Here is a 24919-nt window from a genome sequence, read left to right as displayed (position 1 = left end):
TCGGAAATCTGTACTATAAATGTACTAAATTTGGTACTGGGGGATGGAGGTACAATTTTGAAATTTGATATTTTAATTATTGATGATATCTGTCTTTGAGATTTGGCGTTGGTTTGTACGAAAAGTACTAAATTGAACTACATTTGCTATTTGTTGAAGGGATAGAGATAAAATGCTGAAATTTGATAGTTAGACTACTGATGGTATCTATGTTTCAGATTTGGTGGTGGTTTTGGAATTGGGGGTGGTTTAGGAAACGTGGACTATAGTTGTTCGAAAAATACTAAATGGTACTATATTTGGTATTGGGTGAAGGGGTAGTGCTTAAATTTTCAAATTTGATATTGAGGTCTCTGTTGGTATCTGGAACTGAGATATCGAAATGGAAATGTGTACTATGGTTGTTCGAAAAGTACTAAATGGTACTAAATTTTGTACGGGGTGAAGGGATATAGATGAAACCGTAAAATTTTATATGATTTTATATTTTATTGCAATAACTGTTGGTGTCTGGAATTGACATATAGAACGGTTCTGCAAATGAGAACAAAAATTATACGAAAAGTACTAAATGGTACTAAATTCGGTATAGAGTGAATTTATAGAGAGCTGGAATCTCGAAATTTTGATAAAGATGTCTCTGTTGGTATCTGGTGTTGAAATCTGGTGCAAGTGCGTACTATTATTATTCGAAAAGTACTATATCGTACTAATTTGTTGATGTATAGGATGGAGAGATGTAGATTGTTTTCGATATTTGTACTAAATGTTACTCAATTTGGTATTGAGCTGAAATTCTGAAATTTGATATTGAAGTAATTTTTTTCCTTGGTTTTAGATATGGAAACTTTGAAATAGTTTTGGACAGAAAAATGGTTTCCACGTTGATAGCTTTGCTGGAATAATACAATACTCTCTCCCTGCTTCGCCCTAAAGCCGTATTAGTTTCAAACCTCTGTTATAATCTAGTTCAAGGCCGGTGTAATTAAGAACAATACCTCATTATCCACACTAATCTTTCAAAGGTAGAACCTAGAATTCAAATGCTTCACATGTCAAAAATATTATTTTTAAACACTCATGAAAAGAGTCGTTTCGTTTGTAACCTCTCTAATACAAGAGACAGGATGTTGTACTCTTTGGTTAACCAAAATACCAGATTACGGTGAAATCTGTTGTAAATATAGAGTTCGATACTAATTACAAATTTTCAGGTAAAATTGAGCAGCAGACAATTGTTTCGATAATTCTCAAAATTATTTGTTTGAATACAACACTGTAGCGCTGATATTCGCTGCAATGTGGCCCATAAAAATTGAGAGTAAATGTGATTGATACTCAGAGCGATAAGAAAAAAATGTATTATCGCAACGACTGAAAGAGATATCGACTGATAACACACAGGTCTATAAAAATACTGACCTGCACGGAATTTATGGCCAGAAACAATTTACTTTTTATACCCTCCACCATACATAGTATGGAGGGTATATCCGTTTGTAACTCATCGAAATAATAATTTGAGACCTAACAAAGTATATATATTCTTGATCAGCGTATAATTATAAGACGTTTTAGCCTTGTCAGCCAGTCTGTCCGTCTGTGGTAATCACGCTAGAGTCAAAACGAATTAGGATAGGAAGCTAAAATTTTGCACAGATTAGTATTTTGTCTGCAGGTAGGCCAAAATCGAAGATGGGCTATATCGGTCCAAGATATCGTTTAGTCCCCATATAACGACCGATATTCGGTATTTTGATGAGTTTAGCCACACCTTTATATGGAATTGTCTGAAATTCCACACAAAGAGTTTCTTCAGAGTACTTTGCCCCCTGGAAGAGTATTGTCTATATAAGCCCACGATATCGTATATCCCCCATATAACCGATTTTCGTTATTTTAATGATTGTAGCTAATTTTTTATATGAAATTGTCTTAAAATCCACACAAGGAGTTCCTTCTGTGTTCTTTACCCTCTGGAAGATAATTGTCTATATAAGTCCACGATATCGTATAGCCCCCCGATATTTGCTATTTGGATGATTTTAGTGAACTTTTTTTGCTGGAATTGTTTTACATTTCGTATTTGAAGTTCGTAATGGGTACTACAGCCTATGAAATCAATTGTGTATGCAGGACCACGTCTTCGTATGCCCCCCATATAATGGTTTTCCTTTGAGCGGTATTTTTCGGCGAAATTTTTTTTGGAAATTTTTTAAGTTCCTTCAATATGTTGGAGGCCATTAGCTGTGTTTTTTTTCACAATTTGTTTCTCTCCAATTCAATTTTTTTTTTCAAATTCGTTGATTGCTACACTTGGGAACATAAATTTGCCTTGTTCTCCACATAAAAAAGTACCCTAACTAACTCTGGTAGTGGTTATTAATTTCTGCATTGTTTTAATTTTTTGGACCCATAAAATGTCGCATAATTACTCATAAAAGGGTGTTGAATAGTCACATTGACAAACCCCAAACCGGGTGGGTGCTTGTGATTGATAATGGAATTTCTTATCACTTATTGGTGTATTTCTGTTATGTCTCTTCGGCCACGCACAGGTACATGTGAATAGACATGTTGAGGCAGTGGGGAAAACACAGTATTTCGAAAAAAAAAATATGTTTAAATTTTTAAATTATATTATACATTTTAAATTTATAAATTATATATTTAAAATTTGGTTACGGAAAGAAATCCATTGGAAGGGTAATTTAAGGAACGAGAACATTTAAAAGGGTTTATATGGGTCTTATGCCTATAAAGAGTTTTTTTTGATACCTATTATCTATGGAAGACCATACAAGACTTTTATGGATCTTCTTTATATTGAAGATTTTGAAAATGTATTTTGTCTATAATAAACGATCTTTTGTCTTCGGAACGTATTTCTCTACAGGAGACGAACAAGAAAAGGTAGGATTATCAAAAAAAAAAAAAAAAAAAAAACATTGTTGAAAGGCCTTCTTTTTTCATGAAGACTATTGAATACCTTCTCTACCAGAGACCATTAATAGGCCTTCTCTTTCCTGTCATGTGAATACTTTCAAAGAGCTTTTATCTCTGATAGATTTACTTTTCTATAGAAGACTCTTACAAGGGGGCGGAAAAATGTTCTTCAAAAATTCTAATTTGTTGGTAAGATGGTCTTTGGAAATTTTTTATAGATAGAAGTTTCTTAACCAGATATTCTGTAGACAGAAGACCTTTGGTAGGTCTTCTTTAGGCAAAATACCTTTGACAGGTCTTCTATAGACAGAAGACCTTTAACAGGTCGTTTGTAGACAAAATACTTGTGACAAATATTCTATTGGCAGAAGACCTCTAGCATATCTTCCTTAAGCAGAAGATCTTTGACACAATTTTCATATAGATAACAACTTAAGAAGGTTTCTATAGACAGAAGACCTTCAATAATCAAAAGACCTTTGACAAATCTTCTATAAACAGAAATCCTTTCGCAGTTCTTAAATAGGCATAAAAACCTTTACCGGTATTCTGTAGAAAGAAGATGTTTATGTCTTTACATGTCTTCTAAAGACAGTGGACCTTGTCCTCGTCTTCGGAGAGCATTTAGGGGTCTCCTGTAGATTAACGATTTTTCGTCTAGAGACGAAACATCTTCTACCGATATTTTGAGTGCAAAAGGTCTTTTACAATTTTTCTTCTTTGGATACAAGACCCTCTACAGCCGTTCTATAAATAGAATACCTTCCATAATTCATACATAACATGCAGGATTTTTATAGGCTGAATACATTCAATAGATCCTCTATAGAGAGAAGAGAGAATATATACTCTATAGAAGAAGTCCTCCCATAAATTCTATGGACGGAAGACCATTTACTGATCGGTTTTTTGACAGAAAAACATTTTAAAGTTTTGTATGACCCAATAAGGACTTTATGGTCTCAAAATCTCCTAACGATTTTCTCAGGCTTTCTATACGTACATAATTTTTTGGGCGGAAGACAATCTATTGGCCTTTTTTAAAGTCCTATATGGACAGAAGGCTAGGTAAAAAAAATTTTCGAAATTACATTTAGGGACCAAAATAGGGACTTATTTGGTCCCAAAATCTTTTAAAGATTTTCCCCGGTCTTCTATACGTACACAATTTTTGGACGGAAGAACATCTATTGAACTTTTTTGGACAGAAAACCATTTTCAAGTCTTATATTGACAGAAGGCTAGGTTAAAATTCTTCGAAATGCCTTCCATGGAGCCAAGATCCCAATAAGAACTTTTATGGTCCCAAAATCTCCTAAAGATTTTCCCCAGGTCTTCTATGCGTACACATTTTTTTTTTGGACGAAAGACCATCTATTATATATTTTTCAGATATTTATATTTTTAAAGCCTTATATGGATAGATGGTTCGGTTAAAATTCTTCGAAATGCCTCTTACCCTTTTGTGGTCGGAAATTGCATAAAGATCTTCTTCCAGGTTTGCTATACATTCACAAATTTTTGTAGGCCTTCTATATACAGTGAAAACTTTTGAAGGGACTTTGTTTGAATACAAGGTCCTTTATAGGTTTTCAATGTGGCTGAATTCCATGAAAAAAAAAAAAAAACATAGGGCAGGCCTTCTATGGACCAAAGACCTTTGCTATTTTTTTAGCCAGTAGATTCTTTTTAAAGATGTACTGTGGATATTATTTCCCACCAAGTTTTTTTTGATAAAATATTTATTGTGCGGTTTCGAAACACTGTGCCTTTTGGAGCGTCAATATAACTTCTTGATTTTTGTTTACATTTGATAAATTGCAACTTAAATTCAGTTAACAATAGCAAATACACAAAACAAGTTTAACAAGTAGACAGTTATTTAGTTTGTTCTATAAGTTAAATAAATCAGGTGGACAAAAATAGCATTGGAAATAATTTTTGTGTAATTTGTTGATTTTTTTGAAAATGATCTTTTTTGGAAAAATTCCAACAGGTTCATCGTAATAATTGAAATTTAAAATTATCTTCTATAGCATTTTAAAACTTAAACACAATAAAAAATAAAAATATTAAAATGTGTCCCATATTCTGCCTCAAGCCTTGGGATAACAAACTTTGTCATTGCTTCCAAAATTGAGAAAAAATTATAACCATGTAAGCCCAAAATAATTACTCCAAATTAACTTATTTTATTTTGCCAGCTCATTAACTCTTAACACAAAAACAAAACAAAAAAAAAAAAAAAAACGAAATTAAATTGAATAAGAATCTCTCTTGGAGATCCCCATTATAAGAGGCGACTCAAACATACCATCCACATCCCCCACCAGGCCCCAGGATGCGGTTGTTTTGCAATGCTGTGGAATTTTTTGGCATTTTGGCAAAAGTGTTTTACGCTCAACTGCCGCCGCCGCCGTTTTTGGCATATCTAGTGCTGTTGTTGATGATGCCGGCAACAAGTTTTGGCACACCAACTATTGAGACGACAAGTGGTGTTACAACTATTTCCCATGAAGTTAGCAGTCATGGAAAAACTCAAGGCCACTCGCCAGACACCTCTTCATTGTGGTTGAACAGAGGCCACATTCAGCCTGCAGCTGTAAGGCGAGTCACTGGCACAGCCACAACTACAGCGGCGAAACGTTTGCCAGTGTCATCGGAAGCAGATGAGGTCCCGAAAATATTTGCATGGGGTCATGTCACGAAATATTCTACAATATTGTACGATGAGGATATTGTGTTAAAAGGCCCGGCGGTTTTGGATGTCAAATATCCAGAAGTGGTGAGTATTAACAAAAAAAGTGAGAATTTTGAAAAAAAAAAAATAAAATAAAATAAAATAAAACAACTTAAAAAGCGGTAAGTTCGACCAGCCCGAACTTTGAATACCCTCCACGATTTTGAACGAATTTTAAAAATACCGAAGTTAGCCGGTATTTTGGGGTCTATACGACGTGGACCTACATATTCAAATTCGAAACTTGAAATAAGCAGTGAATAATGCAGCTAAAATCATCAAAATATCGTATATAGGGAGATACCTTTATATCCGAGCTGTACGAAGACCTGGATCAGCATAGACAATTTTCTGTCACAGGCTGTAGCATCCATTACGAACTTCAAATACGACATCTCAAACAATTTCGGTGGGTATTGTACCTGTAATCGTCAAAATGCCGAATATAGGGAGGTACTTATATATTAGATGGGGGCTATACAAAGACGTGGGTCTGCACAGACAATTTTCTGTCTTAGACTGTAGTATCCATTTCGAACATAAAATACCAAATTTGAAACAAATCTGGTTAATAATGTCGCTAAAATTATCAAAATACCGAATATCGGGAGGTACCGTTATATGGGGGCTATATGAAAATGTGGACCTACATGACCCATTTACGAACTTAACCTGCCTACTGGAAAAATAAACATGTGTACAAAATTTTAGCCTTCTACCTCAATTCGTTTGAAAGATAGCGTGATTACAACAGACAGACGGATATACAGACAGACAGGCGGACATCGCTAAATCGACTTAGAATTTTACGCTGATCAAGATAATATATACTTTGTTGGGTCTGGCATGAGTACTTCGAGGAGTTACAAACGGAATGACAAAGTTAATATACTCTCCATAGTATGGTAGAGGGTATAAAAAAGGTTAAGTTCGATAAGGGAAAATTGTATAAAAATAGTTTTATGTTTGACTTGATATCTGAAAGGTCTTCTATCAGTCGAAGACTTATATAAAACCTATTAATACAACATTGTTAAAAATTCGCTTTTCAATTAAATACTTTTAGAGGTAGACTACCAACAGACGCATAGAGGGGTGACGTCACATAAAAAAGTAGATTTTTGAAACCAGTAAGGAAAGTTCGAAAGTCGGGCGGTGCCGACTTTATGATACCCTGTCGCTGTCGTAACAAAAAAAGTTTATACTCGGGATTTATGTGAAGTAGATCATACCAACTATGAAACTTATTTGAATGCGTATCATGGTTTTGCAGTAGTCAAAATTTGGGAACTACAGGGTGAGATGAAAAAACTGCAGCCAACTTCAGACTACTGTCATTTCTAGGCCACTCGTCCTACAGCTACTAAATTATTCCAGTGACAGCTCATTTTGGTGAGAATTTTGCAAAAAAAAAGTTATTCGTGATGGAATTCAAGCGTGATTTCTTTATATTTGGCTGGAGAACCACAAGTGGCTATCGTTAGAGCACTCCAGCATTTAAATGCGAATAAATCTTTTGTGTCTCGTACCATCGCTCGTTACCGTGATACTGGTAGCGTGGCCCAACGTCAAGAAAGCGGACGGAAGAAAACAGCAACATCGGCAGAAATGGCTCGAAAAGTAAAGAAGCGACTTGATCGTAACCCGCGTCGCATTGGCCGAAAAATGGCTCGTGAGCTGAACATATCGCAATATTCCATTTGGCAAATATTGAAAAATGAGCTTGGGGTAAAGCCATTGAAATTCCAAAAAATGCAAGAACTTACACCGCAACAGAAAGAAAATAGACTCAAAAGAGCGAAAGAGTTGCTTCGCTTAGCCGAATGTGTTGAACTGCCGAATTTGGTTTTCTCCGATGAGAAAACATTCGTTGTTCAGCAGTCTGTAAACAAAAAAAAAAAAAAAAAGGATCGTGTTTACTTGGCAAAGAGGTCAGCTGAAAATTTGTACCTTCGGTTGGCCACCAGAACTCAAGCGCTGGCCATGGTGATGGTGTGGGCTGCCATAACAGCCGATGGTCACTCTCCGCTCGTATTAATCGACATCAGAATAAATACCGAATATTATCGCGAAAATATTCTGGAGGGTGAATTAGAGCTTTGGGCACGCAAACATTTTGGCCGCAGACCTTGGACATTCCAACAGGACTCAGCACGCCAAGACCACACCAACCAAGAATGGTTACAAAATGAGGCTCCTCGCTTCATTTCCAGCGCACAATGGCCACCAAAATCTCCGGATACCAATCCGTTGGACTATTGTGTGTGGAGTATTTTGGAAAACAAAGTTGGCACAACAAAAATACCAAAGTGTCCATCACCTCAAGCAAGCGCTACGCCGGGAATAGGCCAAAATACCGCAGAGCAACATTCGGGCAGCGTGTGACGGTGAATATGATTTATTGGCCATTTGAAGGCCATAATTCGTGACAAAGGTGACTAATTCGAACAAATCTAAGCTTTTCCTAAAATTTTATGCTATTTCCGACATTTTTTGCTTTCATTGATTAAAATTAAAAAAAATTAAAAATTATGGCGTTTGACTTTGTTGCTGTTTTTTTTATCTCACCCTGTATATATGTTTTATCCTATTTAGGGTTTTAAGTCTCTCACATGCGTAATATGCACTCCACAACGATAATCTTCGGTACAGCTCAGAAATAAGTGTTTACAATTTTGTTACGATCGGTTCAGATGTGGAGATAGCTCCCATATATATCTTTATCTGATTTCACGTTTTTTGTGCGCAAAATAGTTAATATCTGCTCAAATGGACTTGATTTTGGAATTTCTGACTGAATTTATACTGGAAAAAAGAACTTCAAATTTGGTGAATGTCGGTTCAGATTTGGGTTTCTAGTGCCTGAAATGCGTTTTATGCACCTTTGTCAAATTTTATCGAAGTAAAATCATAACATTTACATAATATCCCACTATATAAACTTTTTAGGTACGGGAGCTCTACTAAATACGCATAGTGGTGTAGGGTATCATATATTCGGCCACGCCGGACTTTCCTTACTGGCTTTTTCCTGTAGAAGACATACGAAAGTTCTTCTGCCAAAAAAAAAAATAAATAAATAAATAAATAAATAACAACGTCTTTTAATTATCGAGGACTTCTTAAAGCTCTCCGATCCGAAATCGCCCAGATACATTAAAATCATACAAGGAAATATTGAGATGTTATGAGAGTTGTAATTATTCAAAATTTTGACCCTTTGTGGGGGAGGTACTTGATGGAGTGGACCGATATTGTCCATTTTCACACCTGACCTAGCACTGACGTAAATATTAGCATATTCAAAGTTGAAGCAAAATCGGATTATCCTTTCTCTTTCTGTGCAAAAAATATATTTTTTTGAAAATATCGACCTTTTGTGGGGGAGTTATTAGAAGAAATAAACCAATATTGCCCATCTTAACAGCAGACCTTGGGTTAATATAAATATTGGGATATGTGAATTTTGAACATTCAATGAGAGTTGTAATTATTCAAAATGTTGACCCTTTGTGGAGGAGGTACTTGATGGAGTGGACCGATATTGTCCATTTTGGCACGAGACCTAGAACTGACGAAAATAGTAGGATTTGCAAAAATGGAGCAAAATCGAATTATCCTTTCTCTTTCTGTGCAAAAAATATATTTTTTGAAAATTTCGACCTTTTGTGGGGGAGGTACCAGAAGGAGTGGTCCGATATTGCCCATCTCCGAACTCGATCTAAGTTTGACAAAAATATTATGATGTACCCAGTTTGGACACCAGGCAGACAGACGTACATCGCCAGATCGCCTCCAAATGTTCTGAAAAGGGTTTGGTCCAAAGAGACCTAGGGTCTAAAATCGTTATTTCGACTAGGCACATTTTGACCTATCAAATTTTATATACCCTCTGTAGCCATATGGCTGAGGGTATAAAAAGGCAAATCGCAGACACCCTCCTTTCAATAGAAAACTCCTTAAAAATGGTTTGGAATTTTGCAAGTGTGTACTCGACCTATTACAAGACTGGCTATATCAGGAGATCTTACATAAGGTTTTCTCTATTTAGAAGAACTAAAAAAGTTCTCTAAAAACCTATTAAAAAGTTCTGTAAAATCCTTCTAAAAACCTCTTAAATTTAGCTCTTTCTTTCTTCTATATATTGAGAATGTCTTAAATGCATGTAGAATGGTATAGTATTTATTGACTTCCTTATTGTCTGTAATTTTTTCTATTTCCAGGAAAATTCAAATACCTACACCATAATTGGAATTCATGCCTACTATAATAATGGCAATGATGCCGATGCTGTTGACCCTAATAACGAAAACCACACCGGAAACCAAGATTTACAAGTGTATCCTGTAATGGGTGGCATTGGTTTTAATTTCACTGTCGTACGTTTCCTGTTGCCTGCCGAACATGAGCTGCATTATAAATTGACAATTCATGGAGTGGATATTTAACAAAAAAAAAAAAAAAAATAATAATAATAATAAAATAAAGAAAAGGAATGGGAAGGGAAGAAAGAACCAAAAAAGAATCAAATGCCAAAAATTGTGTGTGAAGAAATTAAAAAAAAGTAGAATAAAAATAATATATTAATTAAGAGTTTTATTTATTATCCCATGCAATTATAAAACAAATAAATTAACATATTATTTTAAAATATAAACATTTAAAATTTCAATTACTGCACAAATCTCTGAATAAAATAAATGAAATATATCATCATTATCGCCATGACTTCGACGAAATTCAATAACTGCGACATATAAAATGTATATTTCAAACCAAATTTCAATTAGTGAAATTATTTATAAATTTATGTGGCAAATCGACAATCATGTTGTAGAACCAGTTGACCAGTTGTGTGAGCCAACCCAAATCAGGGGTCAAAATCCATTCATTCACTTTAATGGCCCGAACAAATTTAATATTCAAATCTATAAAGTAGAATGAATAGCAGCAGTCTGGTTGATGCGGACTAGAATCTAGTCCGGCTAGTCAACCGAGTTCGAGTTTTGTGTATATTTTGTTACTTTGCCTAAGGGAAGGAAGGAAATATGAGTGTATGTATGTATGTCTTCCTTATCTGGGATAGAATTATCCTTAGAATTATCTTTACATATATCATAATAAACATTGATATTATGTGGCGGGATAAGATGCTGTAGGAAATGTTATGCACACAAACATACATACATACATACAATTTATGCAAGTAGTTCTATTCGATTTTATGAACAAGGCTATAAACATATATATGTACGTGGAGCTCAACTGATAACACTGGATAACAAATTTGTTGCTATGGATTTCTTTTTATACCCTCCACCATAGTATGGAGGGTATATTAAGTTTTTCATTCCGTTTGTAACACCTTGAAATATACATTTTAGACCCCACAAAGTACACATATATTCTTGATCAGCATAAAATTCTATGACGATTTAGAAATGTCCGGCCATCTGTTCGTCTGTGGAAAACGCTCTAGCTTTCGAACGAAATGAAGTAAGTTGATAAATATTTACTCAAATGTGTATTATGTCTGCAGGACTTTTGGTATTGGAAATGGGCCACGTTTTCCTATAGCCCCCATATAACGGTACCTCCCGATATTACGTATTTTGATGATTTTAGAGACATTATTTACCAGAACTATTTCAAATTTGGTATTTGAAGTTCATAATGAACACTACAGCCTGTGACAGAAAATTGTCAGTGCGGGTTCACGTCTTCGTATAGCTCCCATATAACGGTACCACCCGATATTCGGTATTTTGATGACTTCAGCTACATTATTCACCGATCTTTTCCAAAGTTTCGCATTTGAATATTGTAATGGCTTATGTCAAAAGTAACCTATGCAGCTCCAGGACTTTTGTATTGAAAATGGGCCCTATAGGTCCACGTCTTCGTATAGCCCCCATATAACGGTACCACCCGATATTCGGTATTTTGATCATTTTAGCGACATTATTTACCGGAATTATTTCAAATTTTGAATTTGAAGTTCGTAATGGATACTACAGTCCACATTTTATAACCCCCATGGTACCTCTCTATATTCCATATTTTGATGATTTTAGCTACACTATAAACAGATTTTTTCAAGTTTCGCATTTGAATATTGTAATAGCTTATGACAAAAGTTGCCTATGCAGGTTCACGTTGCCGTATAGACCCTAATATACGGCTACATTCGGTATTTTCTAGATTTTAACAGGATTTTTTTCGGATTTTATTGTTTTGATTACATTTCAAGGGTTTTTTTTTGGATTCTCAAATTTGGTAAACATATTAATTGGACCTTCTCAGAGTCAAATGATCTTCCCCAGACGTTATGGATAATCTGACAATCTTTCTAAGATATTTTAAAATTAATGGAGCTAAAAACAAATTTCAGAGAAAACGATGGCCATTTTACAAAAGAATATTTTTCAACTTTAAATAACTGCAATTAAACCGGTGCTAAAAACCTTGAAATGTCAATATTTATGGAGTTATGGCCATTTTAAAAAATGCTATTTTTAAAATTTAAATAACTGCAATCCAAATGATACTAAAAACTTCCGAAATGTCAATTTTTTAAGGAGCTATGGCCATTTTAAGAAAGGCTATTTTTCAACTTTAAATTACTGCAATCAAAACGATGCTAAAAATCCCAAAATGTCAATATTTAAGGAGTTATGGCCATTTTAAAAAAGGCTATTTTGGCCGGGGCTTGAGATTTCCTCTCTTTCCAACACCGACTACGCGAAGTTATTTTTTCATACTGAAAACATATTTTCAATACTGGCTCGTCCCGGTTCAAAGACCCATATCTCTGAATCCTAGAACGTTAATCACATATATATTGTAGGATTTTGGAATGATGATAGTGTCAACTATACTTTGACATAAATTTTGTGGACTCCCAAAATGGGGCCTTTTTGACTTTTGAGCTTTTTAAAAAAAATCCGGGTCAAAAAAATCAGTAATTTTGATACAACGCCTGAACCATTTCAATCAAAGGAGCCCTTGTTGGATTGATATATACATTAGCTTTCTGATGACACCTATATTCTCCATATCTGTTTAGTATGTTTGGGTATTGGACCCGGACTTTTGGGTCATATATCCGTGTTCGTCCATCAAGAAAAATATACTTTTCCGGGATCAGGGAAAAATACCCACCTCTGGAAAAAAATTAAAAAAAAAATCCGAGAGTTTTTACAAAACTAAATTTTCTCCAGTTGCTCTTTTTTTAATTAAAAAATAAGTGAAAAAGCTGTAAGTTCGGCCGGGCCGAACTTTGTATACTCCCCACCATTTGGTACACATTTGGCAATTTTCAAAACAATAAAATCCGAAGAAAAATCCTGTTAAAATCTTAAAAATACCGAATGTAGCCGTATATTAGGGTCTTTACGACGACGTGAACCTGCACTTTTGTCATAAGTCGTTACAATATTCAAATGCGAAACTTGCAAAAAATCTGTTATAATGTAGCTAAGATCATCAAAATATCGAATAGAGGGAGGTACCATGGGGGTTATAAAACGTGGCCCCGCACACACAATTTTCTGGCATAGGCTGTAGTATCCATTACGAACTTCAAATGCGGGATTTGAAACGATTCCGGTAAATAATGTCGCTAAAATTATCAAAATATCGAATGTCGAGGGCTACCGTTATATGGGGGCTATACGAAGACGTGGACCTTCATGACGTATTTTCTGTCTTAGGCTGTATTATCCATTACGAACTTCAAGTACCAAATTTGAAATAATTCCGGTAAATAATGTCGCTAAAATTATCAAAATATCGAATATCGAGGGCTACCGTTATATGGGGGCTATACGAAAACGTGGACCTTCATGACGTATTTTCTGTCTTAGGCTGTATTATCCATTACGAACTTCAAATATCAATTTTGAAACAATTCCGGTAAATAATGTCGCTAAAATCATCAAAGTACCACATATCGGGAGATACCGTTATATGGGGGCTATAGGAAAACGTGAACCTATATGGCCCATTTTCAATACCAAAAGTCCTGCAGACATAATACATATTTGAGTAAATTTTTATCAACTTACTTCGTTCGGAAGTTAGAGTGATTTCCAGAGACGGATAGACGGACGGACATTGCTAAATCGACATAGATGTGGGGTCTAAAATGTATATTTCAAGGTGTTACAAATGGAATGACAAACTTAAAAACCCTCCATACTATGGTGGAGGGTTTTTAAGTTTGTCATTCCATTTGTATATTTGTATTGGGCTATACGAAGACCTGGACCAAAGAAAACAAAGAAAACTATCTGTCATAGACTGTAGTACAAAGGAACCTCAAATAGGAAATTTTAAACAATTCCGGTGAATAATTTCGCTAAAACCATCAGCAATGAATATAGGGAGGTACAGTAATATGGTGGCTATACCTAAACGTGGACCTATATAGCCCATTTTTGATACCAAAGTTTCTGCAGACCAAAGACACATCTGAGTAAAATTTTATCAACCTTATTCAATTCGTTCGGAAGCTAGAGTGATTTCCATAGAAGGACGAACAAACTAATAACTAATGCAAATAAGAAATAATTTCATGTCTGCAAAATTCCCTTTCCCAAAATTATTCGGTAGGAAAAAATATAAAATATTTAAAATATAAATTTGACAGCATCCGTGATGTCTACTTTTTCTCCCTGCGAACTTTCGTTTATGAAAAAGGCTTCATGAAGTTGTTATTCATGTTTGGGGTCTGAATGGGCTATCCCTCAAAAACTGAAAAGCCAAGCTACCCATTTTCTCCATTACAAAGTAGTGAGTAACGGCGATTCTTTAAATATTAAATAATTCTGCGAAAAAGTCAACCGAAAGGTGGAAATTTCCAAATAATTATTTATGTATTATTACAATTATTTTAATTAATTTTAATTAATTGGTAAACAAATATACATTTCAACCCTGACATTGTAATTCACAGTGTCATTTCAGATTATGCGTAAATAATTACTTTAAATGTAACGTGATTTACGTCATTCGGATCAACGACAGCAAATAAATTGAATAATTTCAAAACTTAAAACTGAATCAAAGATTTAAAACAATAAAATCCCGCATCAAATTAATTAAAAAAAGGCACAACAAATTTGCATAAACCCATTTAATTGCCCCCCTCCCATAATAAGTAACCCCGCGAGCGACGAATAACCTGTAATTAAGTCTAAAATTTCGCTCCCGGGGGAGAAATAACTGCAAATTTATTTTAATTGCAATGCATTAAATTAAGAGCGGATCGGAGATACGAACCAAAAAAAAAAAAAAATCAATTTAACCACAGGTTTTGTTTCGTTTTTGTTTGTCTGATTTGAGGATTTTACCGTCAAACCACAATGAAAACGTAAACATTGAACCCAACCTTTAACCCCAATTCAAGTGCGTGTGTGTGTGACAACAATGGTGAGTGAGAGACATCGAAAGAAATTAAATCCTCCATTTAATTAAACTCAAAAAATTGCAAAAAGGTGAGGCAGAAAACGTTTCGGCAACAAGGTGAGTCTACAAAGAATATATCTATCTCGTTTTATACCCTCCACCATAGTATGGAGGGTATATTAAGTTTGTCATTCTGTTTGTAACACCTCGAAATATACATTTTAGACCTCACAAAGTCTATATATTCTTGATCAGCATAAAATTCTATGTCGATTTAGCAATGTCCGTCCGTCTGTCCGACAGTCCGTCTGTGGAAATCAAATTAACTAAGTTGATAGAAATTTACTCAAATGTGTATTATGTCTGCAGGACTTTTGGTATTGAAACTGGGCCATGTAGATCCACATCTTCGTATAGTTCCCATATAGCGGTACCTCCCGATATTCGGTATTTTTATGATTTAAGCGACATTGTTATCCGGAACTATTTCAAATTTGGTATTTGAAGTTCGCAATGGATGCTACAGCCTATGACGGAGAATTGTGTGTGCGGGTTCACGTCTTCGTATAGTCCCCATATAACGGTACCTTCCGATATTCGGTATTTTGATGATGTTAGCGACATTATTTTCCGGAATTGTTTCAAATTTGGTATTTGAATTTCGTAATGGATAACACAGCCTATGACGGAAAATTGTCCATGCAGGTCCACGTCTTCGAATAACCCCCATATAACGGTACCCCACGATATTCGGTATTTTGATGATTTTAGCTACATGTTTTTTTCAAGTTTCGCATTTGAATATTGTTAGATTTAAGATTTTAAAAAAAATTTAACGGATTTTATTTTTTTTTTGAAAATTGCCAAATTTGTACCAAATGGTGGCGTACAGCATTTTTAATGGTTGTATCTAAAATCTGCGATCAATGATTTTTTTTTTATATTTTTATGACACCTTTTTTGGAACACCTTGCATGAGTGGAAGGATGCTTTGCCATATTCTCTGTCATTTAAGAATGATTGCTCGTAGCCCATTTAAGGGTATCAGACAACAACACTACCAACTATTTTCTAAATCAATTAGAATACCTCTTTGCGTGCTGCATCCCATTGTCATTGAAGCAATTCTGACATTTGGAGCCAAATCGTATTAAATACCGAGAATTTATTTGAACAGCATTACACCAATAATCGTCATCGTCATTGAAGTCATGTTGGGAACAAAAAAAAAAAAAAAGGAAGAAAATGGATAGCCAACCATTTAACAATCCTTCCAGCCAACTGGCCATCCATCTCTAGTTTATGTGTGGTTGGCAAACTGCCAGCTAAGATTGTTGCCATCAGCATTAAATCCCTTTCTAAGCCAAAGTCAAATTTGCCCTTTTGCCTCCAGCAACATATGTATGTTGCCAGCCGGGCGATTGTCGAAAAAGACAAATGTAAATTTCATTATCGAATTGTTTTAAAATCGTTTTAATCAACCGAAATCTTCTTAACATTCTAATTCTGCAATTCAAGAATCGAATTTTTCATATCATACACATTTCAAATTATTTTATTTGTAATTGGATAGAAGAAGAACACCTTGCGGTATCCTATAGAAGAAGAGTTTGCAGTCTCCTGTAGAAGAAAACCTTGTGGTCTTCTATGGAAGAAGACCTTGTGGTCTTCTATAGAAGAAGTCCCTGTGGTCTTTTAAGGAAGAAAACCTTGAAGTCTTCTATAGAAGAAAAACGTGAAGTCTTCTATAGAAGAAGACCTTGTGGTCTACTGTAGAAGAAGACATTGTGGTCTTCTATAGAAGAAGAAGATCTTGTGGTCTTCTATAGAAGAAGAAGATCTTGTGGTCTTCTACAGAAGAAGAAGAAGACCATGTGGTCTTCTATAGAAGAAGAAGACCTTGTGGTCTTCTGTAGGAGAAGACCCTGTTGTCTAAAAGAAGACCTTGGGGTCTTCTATAGAAGAAGACATTCTGGTATTCTTCTATAGAAGAAGACCTTGTGGTATTCTTCTATAGAAGAAGACCTTGTGGTGTTCTTCTACAGAAGAAGACCTTGTTATGTTCTTCTGTAAAACAAGAACCTGTAGTCTTCTATAGAAGAACCCCTTGTGGTCTTCTATAGAAGAAGACCTTGTGGTTTTCTATAGAAGAAGACATTGTGGTTTTCTATAGAAGAAGATTTTGCGGTCTTATATAGAAGAAGATCTTGTGGTCTTCTATAGAAGAAAACCTCGTCTATGAAAGAGAAGAAGACCTTGTCGTCTTCTATGAAAGAAGAAGAATACTTTCGTGTGCTTTATTGAAAAAGAAGAAGAACTTCTGGTCTTCTATAGAACATCTGGTATTCTATACTAGAAGAAGACCTTCTGGTCTTTTATGAAAGAAATAACCTTCCGATCTTCAATGGACGAAGACCTTCTGCTTTTCTGTGGACGAAGGCCTTCTGATTTTCTAAGGAAGAAGACCACCTCGTCTTCTAGGGAAGAAGACCTCCTGGTCTTCTATGGAAGGAGACTTCCTGGTCTTCTATGGAAGGAGACTTCCTGGTCTTCTATGGAAGAAGACCTCCTGGTCTTCTATGGTAGAAGACCCCCTGGTCCTCTATGGTAGAAGACCTCCTGGTCCTCTATGGTAGAAGACCTCCTGGTCCTCTATGGTAGAAGACCTCCTGGTCTTCTATGGTAGAAGACCTCCTGGTCTTCTATGGTAGAAGACCTCCTGGTCTTCTATGGTAGAAGACCTCCTGGTCTTCTATGGTAGAAGACCTCCTGGTCTTCTATGGTAGAAGACCTCCTGGTCTTCTATGGTAGAAGACCTCCTGGTCTTCTATGGTAGAAGACCTCCTGGTCTTCTATGGTAGAAGACCTCCTGGTCTTCTATGGTAGAAGACCTCCTGGTCTTCTATGATAGAAGACCTCCTGGTCTTCAATGGTAGAAGACCTCCTGGTCTTCTATGGTAGAAGACCTCCTGGTCTTCTATGGTAGAAGACCTCCTGGTCTTCTATGGTAGAAGACCTCCTGGTCTTCTATGGTAGAAGACCTCCTGGTCTCCTATGGTAGAAGGCTTCCTGGTCTACTATGGAAGAAGAATACCTTCTTTTTTTTCTATGGAAGAAGACAATCTTCTGGTCTTCTATGGAAAAAGAAGAAGACCTCGTTGTCTTCTATGGAAGAAGAAAACCTCTAGGTCTTCAACGGAAGAAGTCCTCCCTGGTGGTCTATGGAAGAAGATCCACAGGTCTTCTATCGAAAAAGACCTCCCAAGGTCTTCTATAGAAGAAAACCTCCACAGATCTTCTATCGAAAAAGACCTCCCAGATCTTCTATAGAAGAAGACCTCACAAGTCTTCTATGGAATAAGACCTCCCATGTCTTATATCGAAGAAGACCACCCTAGTATATTCTAGTGGACCCTCTTGTCTTCTATGGAAACCGAAGAGCTTCTGGATTTCTATGGAAGAAGAAGAAGATCTCCTTGTCTTTATGTAAAAAGAAGACCACTTGGTCTTCTATGGAAGAAGAAGAAATTCTATAGAAAAAATACTTTTTTATCCTCTGTCGTCTAGTTCTGCAGTCAGATTTTATGGGTTTCTAAAGAAAAGAAGTATGTTCCCTTTCATATTACATCAGTGATTTACTTACTTTTTTCAAATTCTTTTTACCTTCCTTTAAGATTTTTTTAACAAGTTCATTATTGTTTATCCAATGAATGGTATTTTCTAAATTTACCTGGAAAATAAAAGAAAAAAAAACTCATAATTAATAAATGGGAAATTTTTTGGAAAATTCTTAAGGAAAAATTTATGAAATAAAATACGATTTGTTTCTTTTTCTCAAACACAGCCTTAATTCATTTTTCCAATATTTTTTTAATATCGAGAATATACATTAACAAACAATATTTATAATTCTCATCCTATTTCCCATTAAACTTCCACTTGATTCTCAATTCCCATCCCTGCCTGCCTGCCTTGCAACTTTCTTATCTCTCACGCATTGCACTCCACCTTGTTCTCTCTCCTACTTTAATTCATTTTAATTAACTTAACCTCAACTTAATATTATATTCAATTATTTCGAATTATTCCAAATGGCTTCCACACCGGGTAATTATTCTCACAAAAGGCCGGGCCATTATTATTATTTTTATTATGACAATGTATCTGGCTGCCTGTCATTAACCTTGGCCCAAACGAAATAATCTTTGACATTCGTTTCAAATTAAAAGTTCATTTTTCATTTGTGTTGTAAATCTCGGTTCTACGAAATAGGGAAATAATCGTAAATTATATAATTATAACCTCATTTCGGTTTCGAATTGCTTTTCCCTTGGCAATGTCAAGTGCGACAAAGCCGGCTGGGATTCAAGTGGCAGTAATAGTTGGCTACTTCTGGCCGAGACTTGTGTAATTAATTATAAATACATTTGCATATTGGAATTTGCCATTGTTGTTGTTGTTGTTGTAGTTGTCACTTGGCGTGCAGAGTTATCCATTGTAAATTAATTGTGTCTTGGCCATAATCTCCAGGAAGAAATGTTTTGAAAATGTTAAGATTCCGATTTCCTAAGAAATTATTATTTCACTCAGCACAGACATACACATGGTGGACTGCACTGGAATGAGATTTATTCTACATTTTTAATGAGGTTGGCATGTAAGGCGTTTTGAGAGATTGAAGGAATCTAGAAATACAGTGGAACATGGCTATGATAATTTTACTCAAAATTAGAAATTGTTTTTATATGAGTCAAGAAGTTATGATAAATTTATACCCTACACCACATAGTGGTAAGGGCATTATGTCTATGTGCATTTGTGTGTAACATGGAGAAGAAAGTGCGATAGAACCATAGTTACTTTTGAGGATCCTCATAGAATCCCTTTCTGAGTCGATTTATGGATGTCAGTCCGTTCGTCCATCGTCCATGTATTTTTGTGCACAAAATACAGGTCGCATTAATTATCCGATTGAGATGAAATTTTCAAAACAATATTTGTTCGGCCCAAGGACAAAACCCATTGAAATTGGTGAGAATCGGTTCAAATTTACATATTAGCTCCCCTATATATATTTAATCGATTTCGGGTTAATTGTGTACTAAATGGCCAATATTAGACCAAAAGACCTGAATTTTGGCACATCCAGAGGTAATTAAATAAAAAAAAAAAATTGGTGAAAATCGGTTCAGATATAGCTATAGCTCTCATAACAGGGTGAGATGAAAAAAACTGCAACCAACTTCAGACTGCTGTCATGTCCAAGCCACTCGTCCGACAACTGTTGAAATTATTCCAGTGACAGCTCATTATATTGTTTACAAGCGTACAAAAGCATTTTGGTTAGAATTTTCCAGAAAAAAGTTATTCGTGATGGATTTCAAGTGTGATTGTGTGATTTCTCTATATTTGGCTGGGAAACCACAAGTGGCTATCGTTAGAACATTTCAGCATTTAAATTTGAATAAATCTTTTGTGTCTCGTACCGTCGCTCGTTATCGTGATACCGACGTCAAGGAAGTGGAAGGAAGAAAACAGCAACATCAGCAGAAATGGTTTGAAAAATCAAGAAGCGACTTGATCGCAGTGATCGAAACCCACGTCGTTGTGGCCCAAAAATGTCTCGTGAACTGAACATATTGCAACATTCCATTCGGCAAATATTGAAAAATGAGCTCGGTGTAAAGCCATTAAAATTCCAAAAAGTGCAAGAACTTACACCGCTACAGAAAGAAAATAAACTCAAAAGAGCTAAAGAGTTGCTTCGCTTGGCCGAAAGTGGTGAATTGCCGAATTTGGTTTTCTCCGATGAGAAAACATTCGTTGTCCAGCAGTTTGTTAACAAACAAAATCATCGTGTTTACTTGCCAAAGAGGTCAGCTGAAAATGTTCACCTTGGGTTGGCAACCAGAACTCAAGCGCCGGCCAAGGTGATGGTGTGGGCCGCCATAACAGCCGATGATTGCTCTCCGTTCGTATTAATCGACCGTGGCATCATAATATATGCCGAATATTATCGCGAAAATATTCTGGAGGGTGTATTAAAGCCTTGGGCACGCAAACATTTTGGCTCGCAGACCTTGGACATTCCAGCAGGACTCAGCACCATCGCACTTAGCACGCGCCACCCCAGAATGGTTGCCAAATGAGGTTCCTCGCTTCATTTCCAGCTCACAATGGCCACAAAAATCTCCGGATACCAACCCGTTTGACTATTGTGTCTGGAGAGCAAGGTTGGCACTAAGAAATACCAAAATGTCGATCACCTCAAGCAAGCGCTTCGCCGGGATTGGACCAAAATACCGCAGAGCAACATTCGGGCAGCGTGTGACGGTTTCATTGGCCGTTTGAAGGCCATAATTCTTGTCAAAGTTGACCAATTCGAACAAATCTAAACTTTTTCTAAAATGTGATGCTATTTCCGATTTTTTTTGCTTTCATTCAATAAAATTAAGAAAGAAATGTAAAAATTATGATTTTTGTCTTTGTTGCAGTTTTTTTTTATCTCATCCTGTATATATTTCATCCGATTTGGTGTTAAAGTCCCTTACATGTGTAATGTGATACCGGACATCAGATACAGCCCGGAAAAACATCTCTCAAATTTGATCGAGATCGGGATATAGCTCCCATATTTAAATATAGCTCCCATATATATCTTCAACCGATTTGGGGTTACTTGAGCACCAAATAGCTAATATCAGCCCAAATGAACGGAATCTTGGCAATTCTGACTTAATTACCTCAGAAACAAGTATAAGTAAACAAGTATAAGCTATAGCTCTCATATATATGTTTCATCCGATTTGAGGTTTTAAATCCTTCTTATGTATAATATGCACTCCCCAACAATAATATTTGATATCGGACATCAGATACAGCTCGATATACATTTTCATCCGATTTTATGGTTATTGTCCATACATTAAATATCAACCCAAATTGGATAGATTTTTTCATATTCAACTGAATTTTTCCATTTAGTGGAACTCAGTCCGGTACTCCGATTGATCCAATAAATATTTTTGAAGATAATATTTGGTACTAGAGGTACAAAATTCTCCGTCAAATTTTTTGAAAATCGATCCAACTCTGGGTAAAGTTCCCAAGTTGTGGCAACTCTTAAACCATGATATGCATTCAAATAAGGTTCATGGTTGGTATGATCTACTTCACATACATTTCCAATATAAACTTTTTTGTAACGGGAGCTCTACTAAATACGCTTAGAGGTAGGGTAGCATATAGTCGGCCTCACCCGACTTTTTGGCCATTCCCTGCTGGTTTTTTAATTTATTATTCAATAAATATGAACCCTTCGGGTATTTCCAGATTTCAATTGTTCCTCCAATGCGAAGGTTAATATTTTGATGCAATGGAATCACCTGACATGAGCTGTTGTTTTCATAGGCTTCACGGCAGCTTTAAATTTAAATTTTTAAATCTTATATTTCAAAAATCTCTTGGCTTTATTTAACTTTTAATATAATAACAAATTTAAAGCCTCTCTTTTTCTCCCTCTCATTGCAACAACTTTACCCAGGCTCCACTGTTTACATGTGTCCGTATGCAAATCATTCGTTTTTTTCTAATCTCCCTCAAATAGTTTTCACATCTAACTGTTAATTGCCTGCTCTTGCCACATAAATGGAAAAAAGATCGAATTCTAATTTTGCATTCAATCGACGTTTGATTCCTTGTAGGAAAAGCAAATCGCCTTGAATGGAATTGAAAATCAAGTAATTAATCACATTTTATTTCATTTACACTGAGTACGAAATGAGATTAAATTGAATTGAAATTAAAAACGAAAAAAAAAAAAACACCTACCATTTTTGCTGGCTAAACGGATGAAGACTTGTTTTAAGACTGAATCTAGTTTCAAATGTTGTTATGGCATTTATATGGATTTGCAAAAATTAGATGCAATGTTCAGATTATATTATTTATTGTATACAGGTATGTATGAAAGTGCAGTTAATGAAATAATTAGAAAGTATTGCTCAATAATTAATTGGATTTACGTAAGAAAGTGGTCACAAAAAAAGTTTCCACTTAAACTTCTTAATGGTTATTTACGATAACTTTTTTAGAATAAAATTAATCAGTAACTTGTATTGAGAGTGTTTTTAATCTCTTTCTCTCTCGCCTGGAAAATACATAAAATTAATCAGTAACTTGTATTGAGAGTGTTTTAATTCTTTCTCTCACTCTCTTGCCTGGAAAATACATTCAGCTCTTCTGTACCAAAAGTTCTTCATATTTCCTATAAATGAAGATGTACTGGTCTTTCTGGAAGAAGACATTCAGGTCTACTATAGAACAAAACCTTCAAGTTTCCTACAAAACGAGTTCTCTGGATTTCCATACTTGCGCTTTTACGGATGCCGACTTCCAGAACCTCTATTAAACAAAAAGTTTAGATTTTCCGTAAAAGAATATCTTGTGATTTTCCATAGGATAAGACTTCGAGATATTCCATAAGGGAGGAGACGTAGGATAACTATAGACAAAGACTTACCGATCTTAAATACGAGTAGGTTAAGGTTCTGGCCTTCTAAGAGGCAAACCTCCTAGATTCCTACAAAAGATGTCTTGAATTTTCAGAATACAAAATCCTGATCTTGATAATGAGGTCTTATTTTTCCATAGAAGGAGGCATTTTTCGTTATTCAAAAGGGAAAACCTCGGGGTCATCCACTGAAGAAGAAATCAAAACCTGCCATAGAATACGACCTCTTCAGATCTTCTATAGAAGTACACCTCACCAGGTCCTCTATAACCAGCAAGATATCCTTTTTTTGTTTTTTATAAATAAAAACAAGATCATAGGCGAAGACCTCTTCAGGTTTTTTATAGACGAAGACCTCTATAAGTATTTTAAAGAAGAGAAGTCTGTGGACATGCTCTTCAGGTCTTCTATAAAAGATGACCTCCCCAGGGCTTCTATGTCTTCTACGGAAAACGACCTTATGGTCTTCTATGGGAGAAGACCTTCTGGTGTGCTAGAGCAGAAGACGTTCTGGTCTTTTAGAGCAGAATATTTATTAGAGCAGATAACTTTTTGGTCTTCCACAGCAGAAGGCCTTCTTGTCTTCTGGGGCCAACGATCGTTTGGTTTTCTAAAGAAGAAAATCGTCTGGTCTTCTTTGGATGCAGTTCTTCTTGGTTTTCCTGAAGGAACACCTTATGGTCTTCTATGGAAGAAAATCTTCTGGTCTTCCATGGAAGAAGAACTTAAAGGTCTTCTATAGATCAGGTTTTCTATGGAAGAATAAGACCATCTGGTCTTCTATTTTCTTCTCTGGAAGAAGACATTCAGGTCTTCTGTAAAGAAGACCCCTCCAGTTGTTCTATAAAGAAGACCCCTCCAGGTGTTCTATAAAGAAGACCCTTCCAGGTGTTCTATAAAGAAGACCTCTCCAGGTCTTCTATAGAAGAAGACCTCCCAGGTCTTCTATAGAAGAATATCTCCCTGGTCTTCTATGGGGGGAGCCCTCCCACGTCTTCTATAAAAGAAGACCTCTAGAGATCTTATATAGAAGAAGATCTCCAAGTTTTCTATGGAAGAAGATCTCCAAGTCTTCTATAGAAGAAGATCTCCAAGTCTTCTATAGAAGAAGACCTCTCCAGGTCTTCTATGGAAGTTGACTGCAAGGTTTTTTGTGAAAGGAGACCTCGTCAGGTCTTCTGTGGAAGTTAAATACAAGGTTTTCTATGGAAGAAGACCTCCAGGTCTTCTATGGAAGAAGACCTCTACAGTTCTCAATAAAAGAAGACCTCCAAATCTTCTATAGACCTCCCGGTCTTCTATGGAAAGAAAAC

At 35.7% G+C, this 24919-nt stretch overlaps 2 protein-coding genes across 5 annotated transcripts in view; one reads left to right on the top strand and one right to left on the bottom strand.

Annotated features, from left to right (window-relative positions):
* LOC101899460 (uncharacterized) overlaps positions 1-24919 on the bottom strand; it is a 61692-nt gene that overhangs the window by 28420 nt on the left and 8353 nt on the right. For 2 of the 3 annotated variants that reach the window (XM_059130878.1, XM_059130879.1), the window contains exons 1-2: positions 22925-22991; positions 18738-18824 (exon numbers count right to left, since the gene is read on the bottom strand). The exons of the other annotated variant lie outside the window; for it this stretch is intronic. In XM_059130878.1, coding sequence (XP_058986861.1) covers positions 18738-18824; positions 22925-22927 — 90 coding nt within the window. In that variant the 5' untranslated portion in view covers positions 22928-22991. Of the gene's footprint in view, positions 1-18737; positions 18825-22924; positions 22992-24919 lie in introns of those variants that run through there. 3 annotated transcript variants of the gene reach the window in all.
* LOC101899282 (uncharacterized) lies at positions 4757-10169 on the top strand. Of its 2 annotated transcripts, none has more exons than XM_005178299.4 (3): positions 4757-4891; positions 5151-5731; positions 9910-10169. In XM_005178299.4, exons 2-3 carry the CDS (start codon positions 5288-5290, stop codon positions 10132-10134), a joined length of 669 nt encoding a protein of 222 aa, XP_005178356.1. In that variant the 5' UTR covers positions 4757-4891; positions 5151-5287; the 3' UTR covers positions 10135-10169. The 2 variants fall into 2 exon arrangements, with proteins under 2 accessions (XP_005178356.1, XP_011290430.1); XM_011292128.3 differs by having other exon boundaries at positions 4758-4858.

Source organism: Musca domestica, unplaced genomic scaffold (assembly GCF_030504385.1).
Source record: "Musca domestica strain aabys unplaced genomic scaffold, Musca_domestica.polishedcontigs.V.1.1 8, whole genome shotgun sequence".
Lineage (NCBI taxonomy): Eukaryota > Metazoa > Arthropoda > Insecta > Diptera > Muscidae > Musca > Musca domestica.
This window is presented reverse-complemented; position numbering and strand designations above follow the sequence as displayed.

Excerpts from the sequence above, each read along its gene's own strand:
- LOC101899282 (XM_005178299.4), top strand. The coding sequence starts at position 5,288 with ATGCGGTTGTTTTGCAATGCTGTGGAATTTTTTGGCATTTTGGCAAAA. Across the intron at positions 5,732-9,909 it reads ATGTCAAATATCCAGAAGTG|GAAAATTCAAATACCTACAC; the intron begins GTGAGTATTAAC and ends TTCTATTTCCAG.